At 43.9% G+C, this 12,325-nt stretch overlaps 1 protein-coding gene across 4 annotated transcripts in view; it reads right to left on the bottom strand.

Annotated features, from left to right (window-relative positions):
* Positions 1 to 434: 434 nt before the first annotated feature.
* zbtb47b (zinc finger and BTB domain containing 47b) overlaps positions 435 to 12,325 on the bottom strand; it is a 24,033-nt gene continuing 12,142 nt past the window's right edge. For 3 of the 4 annotated variants that reach the window (XM_042067677.1, XM_042067679.1, XM_042067681.1), the window contains 6 exons: positions 8,986 to 10,332; positions 8,338 to 8,550; positions 6,796 to 6,943; positions 4,635 to 4,750; positions 3,636 to 3,780; positions 435 to 3,295 (listed from right to left, as the gene is read on the bottom strand). In XM_042067677.1, coding sequence (XP_041923611.1) covers positions 2,886 to 3,295; positions 3,636 to 3,780; positions 4,635 to 4,750; positions 6,796 to 6,943; positions 8,338 to 8,550; positions 8,986 to 10,332 — 2,379 coding nt within the window. In that variant the 3' untranslated portion in view covers positions 435 to 2,885. The remainder of the gene's footprint in view (positions 3,296 to 3,635; positions 3,781 to 4,634; positions 4,751 to 6,795; positions 6,944 to 8,337; positions 8,551 to 8,985; positions 10,333 to 12,325) is intronic. The other variant, XM_042067678.1, reaches the window with a different exon arrangement.

Below are 12,325 nucleotides of genomic sequence, written 5' to 3'. Positions count from 1 at the left end.
GGGTAACATCATTTCTGTTGACGTTCAAACAAAACAGAGAGCTAGTTCGCTACTTCCTCCCCCTCCCTCCCGTGCAATTAACACGCATCTCGTCTGTGATTGGCTGGAACAGTTTGTTATGTTTTTTATGGTCCAGGCTGGACCAGCTAGCATATGGTGTGATGTTTGCTGTATGTAACAAAAAATGTTTTAGCTTTGACAGGAGTACAACTGACTGAAATAGACAGCAGATGCTACATGTGGGTATAGCTGACCATAGCTAGCTCATATAGGGACAAGAAACTTCATTGTAAAGAAAACAGGAAATTGTAGACCTCTGAACATGGTTGACAAAGCAGCAGATCATGTCTCATTTAGGTGTGAGGTCCTATTGCATAATAACCTAATAGTTGAAGCTTATAGAGTTTCATACAAGGGACGATTCAAAGATGTTCCCTGAAGTTAGGCTTCTAAGGACTACATTGGCAATGGACGCAAAAATAAACCAACAAACTAAAATTAAAACAAACAAACAAACAAATGTATTATGACAAAGAGCATTAGGTAATCACTGACAGAACGTCGTCCATCGTTTAAGTAGCTGGGACATACTGTATAAGCTTGTACATCCTATATATTATCATACATGCAAGAAAGAACACAGCACAGCTTATGGTAACAGATGCAAAAGCTTAACCACAACGTTCAAAGGACTCCATCTGCATTAGCCAGTATGGAGAATGTCATTCTCCTTCCTCTTAGTGCTTGTAAACATGGGGGTGTAGATGGGGGGTTGGTCATTCCAAAAACATTATGGGAAGTATATCACCCATTTGTGGTATATTTCTATAGAGCCTACACATCACTTTGTAGTATATATTCATATTTGCTGCTACAAGCAATTGCCCACATCATTGGTTTAAAGCGCTTTTTCGAATCTCAGTTCTCAATCATAAGCCCAAATTGCACATTTTCATAAACTTTTAAAAGTTAACCAACATAATTTGCTTTACTTGAAAATTTTACAATATTGTAAAATATTACAATAAATGAAAATAAATTTGAATAAAATAATTAAGTGATCTCTTAGAGGTAATGGAATGTTAACCCTTTTGTTGAACTACCTTGCCATATCAGGGGGGGCATTGTCTGTCCAACAACATGAATATATGTATTCATACAACATCGGACTGCATCAAACACAGGTAACAGTTGAAATGAATATTGATTTAATAAAACATGATTTTATGACGCATTGTGTCGAACCACAGACCAGACCAGACCAGAAGTGTACCAAGGAATAGTGGGCCCCCATCAACAATGAAAACCATTATTCTAAATCTCACATGCCTATACTGCCTGGCCTACCCCAGAGCTCTTGTTCAGTGCTGCATCTGTTAGGGTCTTCCACTCAAGCATACAAACCTAATTTATAATCAATTAACAGTTGCTTCCACATCATTCTCTTTCTCCAACAGATAATCTGTAGCCATCAGCCGAAGCTATCAGCAAAGTGCCATTTCACAACGATGCAAAGTAGAAACAAAACAGTTTGCTTAACATAAGCAAAATTCAATTGGGGGAACAACAGTTAGGGCAAACAAGAAATCTCTATGTCAACCTACTGTATCTGGGGAACACTTTTGTGTGATTGGCTAATTTAGGGTCACATGACCAGATTAAGCAGAGCTCTTGTCCTACATAAGACCTTTTCACATTTCCACACACTCACACTTTCTCACACACACACACATATATAATTCCATTCTAACCTATGCACTGCACAGGGTTCCTCAGATGACCATTCCAAAGCCTTTAGAACGGTGTAATGTACCGCGCATTATAAAAACACTAAGTCTCTTAGTGTCTCAAAGAACACAAATATAGAACAGTATAAATATCACTAAGGTTAAAAATAAGGTGCAGGGTAGAGTATAAATGTCGTATTATATATGTAGCAGGAGTAGGGGAGCTGACAGGATTTGGTTATTGCAATGCGGTATACAGAATACAGGTTCCAACGAATCACAATTTGGTTATCACTATAGAACACACACTTCTACTTGATTTTAAAAATAATGCGGAAGGTGATTGTTGAGACCCCTTCCTGCTCAACGTTGCAAGCGCTATCTGGGTGCCATTCAATAATAGTTCAGATTCAGAGTTCTGAACACATTTAAAGTTCCTTTTTTTTGTCACCGTGTCCCTGTATGTTTCCTCTTCGGGGACAGTTGAAGACTCCATTGGCGTCCTCAGACATGAATGGAAGCAATAAAGACGGCAGAGTTAACGACAAAAACAGTCAAATGAGAGGTGAATCTCTACCGCAGATGACGTTCCGTCTGAGAGAGGTGAGGTAAACTATAACACCAGGTACCATGATCTGAAAAAACAGCATTCATCCCACAAAGAACCCCTTTGGCTCTTCCTATGGTAACCTAAGGTGCACAACTGCTGAAAGTCACCAAATCATCAACTTTTTCTTTGAAATGGTTGCTTATGGGAAGATTATAACTAAAGCTACGCAAGACCACAAGCTAAGCTTGTTGGTAAAAGGAGACAAGCTGTGCAAATGACAATGTATGGTCACACAGAAAATACTATAAGACATCATTAAGGACTAGTTTAGGTGGTTAGTATATAGTTAAAAAAAATAACCTCTGTAATATGTTGTGTATGTATTTGAGTTAAACACCTGGAAGATATATAGTAGTGCTTCCTTGAGTAGTTTCTGAATTCCTCTGAAAATATACTGTTATGTTTTGCAGTTACCAAGGACTCTTCTCTTTGGAGAAAGACCACCTGACCTGGAGGTTATGTACTGTAAGTAACATTAGAAAAAAGTAAACCAAGGGGGGGAAAACAAGGGACTTCCATACGGTACTTGTACTGCCAATACTAGCTTGTTAGTTGTTGGTCGAGTTTATCCTTCCTGCAGAGAAGAGGGGAGGTGGAGGGGGCAGGTTTGGGGGTGAGGAGAGCCCCCCCATGGAGTGGAGGAGGGGCAGGGTGAGGGGGTTGCCCCCCCCAGCCGGGGGCACAGACGAGGCTGGCAGTGCCAGCTGCGCTTCCACCAAGTCACCACCAGGGGAGGCAATTGAGTCCATGCCGAGCGGGCTGCCCTCGGAGAGCATGGGGTTGCTGACCCGGAAGCACTTCTCCTTGTGCGCCTTGAGCATGTTGGAGAAGCGGAAGCGCTGGCCACACACGTCGCAGGGGTACGGCTTCTCGCCGGTGTGCGTGCGCCGGTGCCGCTTCATGTTGGGCCGGCTGGTGAAGCTCTTGCCGCAGATCTCGCAGATGTACGGCTTCTCTCCTACACAGCACCGGGAAACACATGACACACCCTCAAGACACAAGCTGCAGTGTCGATCCTAAAAGCCCTCTGCCCCTTATTATAGAGGAAGCCTGAGGAATTACTGTTGTGATCCTCCATTGAAGTTTCTTTATAGAATCAGAATGTATCATCAGAACATCACATTTACACCACAACACAAAACATCACATGAACATGACACAATTATATCAATTCTATCACAGAGGAGTTCAACTCTAGCACACCTTTTTTTAAATGAGTTATTACTAAGCACTGTCAGTAGTGCTGCTGTCTATATAACAGCCACAGCTAAAGCCAAATCATGGCCAGTGTGCCTCACCGGTATGAGTCTTCATGTGCTCGTCGAAGTACTGCTTCATGTTGAAGTCCTTGCCGCACCACTGGCACATGAACTGCTTGTGGCCGATGTGGATGCTCATGTGGGAGCGCAGCTGGTACTTGTACTGGAAACGCTCACTGCAGTTCTGTCACACACACACAGACACGCACAGGCATGTATGTTTGCATGTGTGTGTGTGTGTGTGTGTGTGTGTGTGTGTGTGTGTGTGTGTGTACTTGATGTACAGTATATTTTTGTATGCATGTATGTTTGTATTTATATGTGTGTGTGTATCATTCCTTGTCAAATCATTTCCTGCACTAGATTGAGGTTGTTTATTTCTGTGGGTCCAGTGAAACAAGAGACAAAATGCAAGGCCTGCACATCTGCACTGCAGACCCACAGTGTACTGACGGCCAACAAATAATAAATAATAATAAATGCAAGTCTGATATCTGAGCCAATTTACAAAATGCTGATATCCGAACTACAGAAGGCTTCCTTGCTTTAAGGAAAGGATTCTGGTCCCTCCCCTCTGCCCTGTTTGCTATCTATCACAGGTGTAAGCACATCTTTAAAGTCAATGCAATTATAAAGCTCTTGATAAACTACATCAAAATGTGTGCAGAGCTAATCAGGAGATCCCTCTGGCACCAGCTCAGCAGGATACAATGGAAAACATACAGATCCATCTAATTCTGCACCACAGACGTCCTAGAAAACATCCTCCTAGAAAAAGTACACTGAAACATCACTCAGTGTCTGAGTTGCTACTTGTAAACTAGGGGCAAGTTCATCTACCGCAACTTCAAAAAGACCTCCTACTACCGAGTTGTCTGGATTGTAACAGAGGAGCAGTATTAAGAACCACCAGTTTAAGACCACCTTGTATCTCTACAGTATAAACCACACACCATATTTAATGTTTAATAACTAATATAAATATGTGTAATGGTGCTCTGAGTTGAAAGGTGATGTAATGTCCTATATTAGCCTTACCTCACATTTGAAGGGTTTCTCCCCAGAGTGCTGTAGGGAGTGCACCTTCAGAGACATGCTGCGCTTGAAGGACTTACCGCAGGTCTCGCACGTGAAGGGCATGTCCTTGGTGTGGGCTGAGGAGAGACATGCAAAGGAACCAATTAATATAAAACACACACACACACACACACACACAGGGACAAACACATACAGAGACAAATACAGGGAATACACACACACACAAGGACAAACACAGGGATACACACGCATGCACCCACACACACCCATGCACCCACAGACACAGACAGACACACACACAAACACACACACACACACACACACACGGACACACACATGCAGATACACGCACACACAGACACAAACAGACACAAACACACACACACACACACACACACACACATATACACACATAGAGTTAGTGGTAATTAGATGCTCCACTAATCCCAAAGAGAATTATAATTAAACTCACATGTTTACTCTTTAAATAGAAACTTGTTAATAGAAAGCGCATCAACCATCAATTAGCAATCCGGAAAGAAAAGTATTGCTCTAAGTCTGAATGTGATTGTCCAGTAGGATTCATTTGTAATGTTTCCCCACAATTAATATGGCAATAATCTCAACAATAGGTCTGTCCACTGTCCTACTAAAAATACAGATAGAATATGCTAAATTTACAGAAATATATGCTGAAATATGAAACGTATACAATAAATATACTACATATTTCAGTGAAACTAATACCGCGCCAAAATATACATCTAAAATGTACTGAACATACTTTTATTTCAAAAATAAATCTGCTTTGTATATTATAAACAGCTTAAAAATATATCTGTAATCTTTCCAACGGTGTGAAACATGAGCTTCTGTGCGCCTAGCGCTGGATGAATGGCCACTACTTGTCACTCAGTGGGCACAATGCTCTCTCGCTTCTGCTGGAAGGAAGGAAGCACTTGCAGATAAGAGATTTCCTCCATTCTGCCAGGGGAGATTAAACAATGTGAGATTTGTCCTGGAGTCTGCATCCCCCCCCACAGGACGAGCACAAGGTCAGAGAGGAGCCACTCTCCAGCGACACACACACACAGAGGGAGGGGAGGAGGAGATGAGAGAAGAGAAGAGAAGAGAAAAGAGAAGAGGAATGGAGAAAAGAAGAGAAGAAAAGAGACAAGAGGAGAGGAGAGGAAGAGAAGGAAAGAAAGGAGAGAGGAGGAAAGAAGAGGGCTCTCTCTGTGTTCACGGTATAGGTAGGTAGTATAAGGTGGATCAGGGAGAACTTTCCAGAAGCCTCCTGGAGGGTGGACGAGGAGAGTGGCCTAATGTCCTTATTGATCTATTAAATCCGCTGTCATCAGTCACATCAAAAATCACGGATCAGCGCTAGCATCACCGCCTAAAAAAACAGTTGGCCCAGATTCAACACTCAAACGCTGAGAGCCCCTGTCACTTTGGATAAAAGTGTCTGCTAAACCCTGCTAAACACTTACTTTACTTTGCTTTTTATTTTAGAATAATACGCTTTAGCACGGGTGACCATGTCCAACTATGGTAGAGTAATGACATCTCTGGTTGGAATAGACTACAGGAAATGGGAGGGGGTTTTATGTATGAACGTAAGCATATCTAACAAATCTGGCCACTTTCTGAAGCTTCCTAAACAACAGCACAAGACATGTAACATCTTGTCCTGGTGTCCCCTTGAGGGTTCTTTATATAAAAGGCTTTTCTCTGACTCGCGTGCCCGCAAAACACACACACACACACACACACACACACACACACACACACACACACATGTTTGTATGTTTCAGGATATGGATATGTGGGTCAAATTAAAGCCTCTCGAAGCTACAAACTGAATGTCCATGATGAGAATATGAGAATATGTCAGTGTCCCAGAGTACGGCTCCATGACTGAAGACATAGAAGACACAGAGTCATAGAGAGACCCTCTGGAGGAGATTAGAGTCCCTCATAATCAGCCTTGTCCAATTGAAGCTCATTAATAGTCACCATCGCAACAGACAGCAAACTAGGTTTGTACCATTCACACTGTATCTTCTGAAAACAGGGCGGTCCCTCCATAGAGGTAAAGGGGTGAAGGGAATCTAGAACATTCTGGAATCCTCTGGAATGGTCAAGGTTCTGAACTCACCGACCATGTGCTTCCGTACGTGAGCCATGGTGTAGAACTTCTTCTCACAGATCTCGCAGGAGAACTTTTTCTCTGCATAGCCGTGCACAATCTTGTTGTGTTCATGCAGCGACCAGAGCTTCTTGAAGGCTTTTCCGCACGTCACACACTGTGGAAAGACACAGTTAAACCCTGTGAGATGGCTACAAACCTCATGTGGGGGCAGATAACAGCCCTCACCAATGAAAATCATCGCCATTTTCTCCACTGTCAGTGATTTGCCATTATAAGGTTATTTGTCATTTTATGAGAATCGAGGGTAGTAAAAAAATGACCAGAGCTACAAATCCATCACATTTGAGTATGGCTCTCTCAAACAACCCTCCTAAAAACAGCCTTATTACCAGCCAGTCTTTTGTCTTGTTAATGGAAATTTCACGGACACTATTTTATAACTGCACACTCCAGCAACTTAGCAAAGATATACAATAACAATATAAACTGTGCGCTTGTCTGCATTTTGGCACAGGCTTAATCAATTGACTACACTTGAAATCAAATTAAGACGAAAGAGGCGAGACAAGAAAAGGCCTGTTTTTAAACAGAGTGCCTCCCAGTGAAGGGGAATGGTATTCTAATCTATAGTGGCCATTATATCCTCCATAACCATCTATTTGTAATAATAACAAGAGGAGAAAATGCTGGAAAGGAAATGAATTGGCAGCGGGTCTGTGTTCGAGAGAGCCAGCTGCTCCCTGAAGTATGTCTGTGCACAGCCAGGCAGATTACTGCCATCCCTCAAACCAACCTTGTCATTCCCTTTTGCAATGGTACAAATGAATGGCTTCCATTGCAGAACAGGAAGGAGCCTGAACTGAATACAAACAGCTCAGGCCGCTGAACACAACATGCAAACAGCCCTGTGGCTCAGCTTCCAATCACCCCCATATGCAATTCTAGCAAACAACCGTTAAGTCTACCCACCAGTCTTTAAATACATGAAGGCACTCTCAAATATTTATAAACAATCAGTAATGCATGTAATTAATCTCATCTACAGTATATATAAAGTCCTGTTTGTTTTCTCTCTCCACTCGGCCCGGGCTATACCAGGTCTGCAACTGAAGCGCTCTTTGTAGCGTAAAAAATGTTTTAGAAGACTAGTCTAATTTCTTCAAATGTGGGCGCCACTATAGTGGAACCTAACTGTTGCAGCAGACGCTCCAGGAAAGGAACGCTCCAGTTATGTGCCCAGTAGCATCCTTGTTGGTTTCACTAGTCACTAGTGCACGCACGCATGTGTGCGTATGTATGTTTGCGTGTGTGTGTTTGTCTGTGTGTGTGGGCATGTTTGTGTCTGTGCATGTGTATGTGTGTGTGTGTGTGTGTGTGTGTGTGTGTGTGTGTGTGGGCATGTCTGTGTGTGTCTGTCTGTCTGTGTGTCTGTGTGTGTGTGTGTGTGTGTGTGTGTGTGTGTCTTTGTGTGTGTGTGTGTGTGTGTGTGTGTGTGTGTGTGTGTGTGTGTGTGTGTGTGTGCATGTCTGCGGACGTCATGTACTGTACCTGTATGCTCTTCTCACAGTTGGTCTGATGGTGGAGCAGCAGCTCGCTCTCCAGCAGGAAGCGTTTGCCACACTTGGTGCAGATCTGCATGCGGTTGTGTGTCACGTTCATGTGCTTCTCCAAGTACCAGCGGTTGTTGAATACACGTGGGCACTTCTTACAGGGGAAATGCTGCTTCTCCTCTAGCCGCACCTGAATCCCCACAAACACACCCTGCAGTTACACAGCACCTCTCGAATGCCATCTTAACACAACAGGCATGTGCAAATAATAACTTGAATCATCTATTCACCAGAAATGTAATATTAGGCTATACCGTAATTTTCCAACTATTAGCCACGGCTTATACATTGATTTTGCAAAATTTCTTCAGCTATGACATTAATACACAGGGGCAGTTAATATGGTATTAATATGGTTTTGTTTCTTTTAACTTGCATAAATCACTGTTCTGCAGCTTATACACAATGCAGCTAATACACAGGAAATTACTGTAGTACTTGTATGTGTGTATTATTACTATAGAGAGATGCTAACACTATTGCACAGCTTATAGTACCCAATGCAGTACCATAATCAATGACAAAACCCCTGTACTGTTGGTACTATACAGATTCTATTGGTCTATTGGTCTATTGGTAACTGTACCTTCTGTCCCATTCCCTCCTGTTCTTGTTTCCCACTCTTTCGGCCCTTGTGTCGGTCAGCTAGCATGGCGTCGTTTAGTCTCTGACGCATGGACACAGTTGCAGCGGCGATTGCAGCAGTCCTGGTGCCACGGCGAAGCCTCCCCGCCATGCCCATCTCCTCCGCTGGAATGTTGTCGTTGTTCTCCTCTTCCTCATAGTCATCATCTTCATCGTTGTCGTCATCGTCATCTTCACTGTTGTTGGCCAAGAGCACCTCTTTCTGTTTTCCGGCCTCATCCACTCCTCCCATGTCTGCTCCATCTTCATCGTTGTCTTCCTCCTCGTTCTCCTCCTCCAGGTCAGGCCGGTTGTCGTGGCGATGACCCAGCAGCACAGACACGGCGCTGTCTGTGGCGGACGGCTTGCCCTCGGACCCCTTTGACACGTTCAGCGTTTGATTGTTGAGATTCACCTCCACGATGATCTGGTCACGGTTGAAGGAGACGTGTCCGTCGGAGGCCCCCATCCCCTCTGGTTCCAGCGCCCCGCAGAGACCCCTCCCCAGGTCATCCTTCTTGAAGAAGTGCTTGACCTGCGGGCTCGACCCGTGGGCCTGGCCGCTCATCGGATGTGGACTGACGTGGTGCACCTGTGTGCCTGTGTGGTGTTGCGCTCTTCCCCCTCCCCCTCCTCCTCCTCCTCCTCCTCCTTCCTCCATCCTCACAGAAAACGGACTTCCCCCGTCCCGGGCGTACATCTTCCCCAGCTCTGCCTCCTGCTTGATCTCGCGGTACAGCTGGGTGGCACCGCCAGCGGTCAGTCCCACCTCTCCCCGGCCCTCCCGGTTGGCCATGCCGATGGCGTTGCAGGCCTTCGGCGGCGGCGGCGGTGTCAGGCCCAGCGCCTGACTGCTGATGAGCTCGTGGCAGGAGGCCGCGACGTCGCTCATCTGCAGCAAGGTGGCGGCGTTGAGCACGTCTCGCACCGTGCCGCCGCTCACCAGCAGCCGCGACGTGTAGATGAAGTTAAGGATCTGGGTGAGGCCCTGGCTGGTGAGCGCCTCCAGGGACAGGTCCACGCGTCTCAGCTCCCTCTGCTGCTGCTGCTGAGTCGTCTGCTGTGTCTGCTTCTGCTGCTTGCCCTGCGTGAACAGTGCCTGGAAGAAGGGGCTATGGGCAGCCAGCACCCCCTTGTGGGCGGGGAAGGTACTGCACTGGCGCACCAGCACGAGGTCCACGTCGCAAAGGTCCGGCTGGAAGAGGCGCTGCTCGTTGAGCCTGTCCATTAAACGGGCAAAGTGCTGTGCTGCATCCTCCGCCAGTGAGAACTCCTTGGAGGGGTAGTCAGTAGTCTTCTCCACGATGAGCTGCACAAACAAACAAACAACACAAATGACAAAACAAACACAAGGTCATTGTGAGCTGGAGTCACAATTAAAGCAAATACAGCAAACTAATGAATACCACTAATTCTAGTTAATCCACTTCATTCATTTTTTAGTAGGATTGGTGTTTGTATGTATGTTCTGTTTACATAACTGATTTAATAGCCTTCTGATCAGTTTATAGTATTCATCGAACACAGCCTCATTGCTAACCTAACACTCATTACAGTATGTTTAAATTAAATACTATTAATACAATTCTTGAATCTTTGTCATATAAGGACATTACCTAGCAAAGATAACAACACTGTCAAAGTTGCTTTTGTTTTGTAAATATTCTGTAATACGTCTATGTCATAATCATATTAAACATACACATATATTTCAGTTTGCTCTACCACAATATCATTTATGTTCATATATATTGTCAAATAGTACATCCGAATACAAACCAAAGCAACAACATAAAGCACATACTTTACAAATTAGCATATCTTTAAGCCATCTGCTTTTCACATTATTTATTACACATCACAATCATCTGATTGATGTATAGTAAAGCACAGAGTAAACTCAGGGTCGGTGGATGACAGTGGAAACTGCAGATTGCTCAGTCCCATCCCCATCCCCCTTCCAGCCCTCTCTCGTCTCTACCCCCCTCCATCCCCCAGCCCACCCCACGGCTCTCAAGGTGGGTTTATTTTAGCACAGGAAGGGCAAGGTTTCGATCGAAGCTGGATCATCACGTCTGGGCTCCACACAACATACACACTCTCTCTCTCTGTCTTTTGCACTGTCTCTCTATGCCGCACTTTATGTCTCTCTCTCTCTCGCTCCATCTTTCCCTGAGGAGGAGAGGAGCATTTGTATGCAATACCTACCTTCAGCTATTAACTCCCTGCTAACACATTTCTCTATCTCCACCTCTCTCTCAATCTCACTCCCGCTCTATCTCTTCCCCTTTATACCTATGACTCTCTTTCTCTCTATCTCTCTTTCCTTTTTGAGAGAGTCTCTTTCTTCTGACTCACTCCTCCCTTTGTCTCCCCCCCCCCCCCACATGAAGGCTTTATCATTATGCCGCAGATGAAGCATGCAGACACATAAACTATTAGGAAAAGCTGAAGGCAAATAAATAACTACTCTGAACTACAATTAGGTCTAGGTCTAAGTATACACTTAGACTGCACAGCACAGATTAAAAACAAACTAGAGTATATCCATGAGAACTCAGTAGAACAATGTTTCAGCTGACTTCTAACAATGGAGTCTTTGAGAAAAGCAATGTGAAACTCGAAGAGAGGACAGCATAAATCCATGTAGGAGAACCTTTTCAGTGATAACTTAACTGTTTATGCTTTTTCATATACTATTAGATGCTTGTGATAAAAACCAAATGCCAGTGGCTCACAACCATGATTTCTGTTAAGAGTTTTTCTGAATTGCTAAACACTAAATCCCATTGTCTGAGCCAAGTGCTCAGTGGCCTGTGCCACTCTTTTGACAATACCATAAACAATCTTCACCTAGTGAAACACAATTTGCAGATGCAATAGACTCTCAGTGACATGATGCAACATGGTGACCACAAGAGCCAAAATGTTAATACAAATAAAGCACAGATGTCGCAAATTAAATACGACTCCAAATTGATCACACTTGTTTCAAATGATGTGACAACCAATACAAGCCAGTTCAGAGTGTAAATGGGTTGTTGAACATTACAGTCCTTTGATTTCATCCTAGGCTGTAGACTGTAATGTACTTTTACTGCAGGATGTGTCAGAGGTTTTGCGAATGTAATTTGAGAATGGAGTGTTGTGTTTACAACTTTGGGAAAAGGGTGGAAGGTTTGAAAAAACGTGTTTTAGCAATTGTGAAAAACTGTGACTGTGTCAACCGTTTGTAATATATTGTGCTCTACTAACGGTCCATAGAAATCTTTTCATGAAAGCCTTGCTTCTGAAACATATTG

The sequence above is a fragment of the Alosa sapidissima genome, chromosome 17 (assembly GCF_018492685.1).
Source record: "Alosa sapidissima isolate fAloSap1 chromosome 17, fAloSap1.pri, whole genome shotgun sequence".
Taxonomy (NCBI): domain Eukaryota; kingdom Metazoa; phylum Chordata; class Actinopteri; order Clupeiformes; family Clupeidae; genus Alosa; species Alosa sapidissima.
This window is presented reverse-complemented; position numbering and strand designations above follow the sequence as displayed.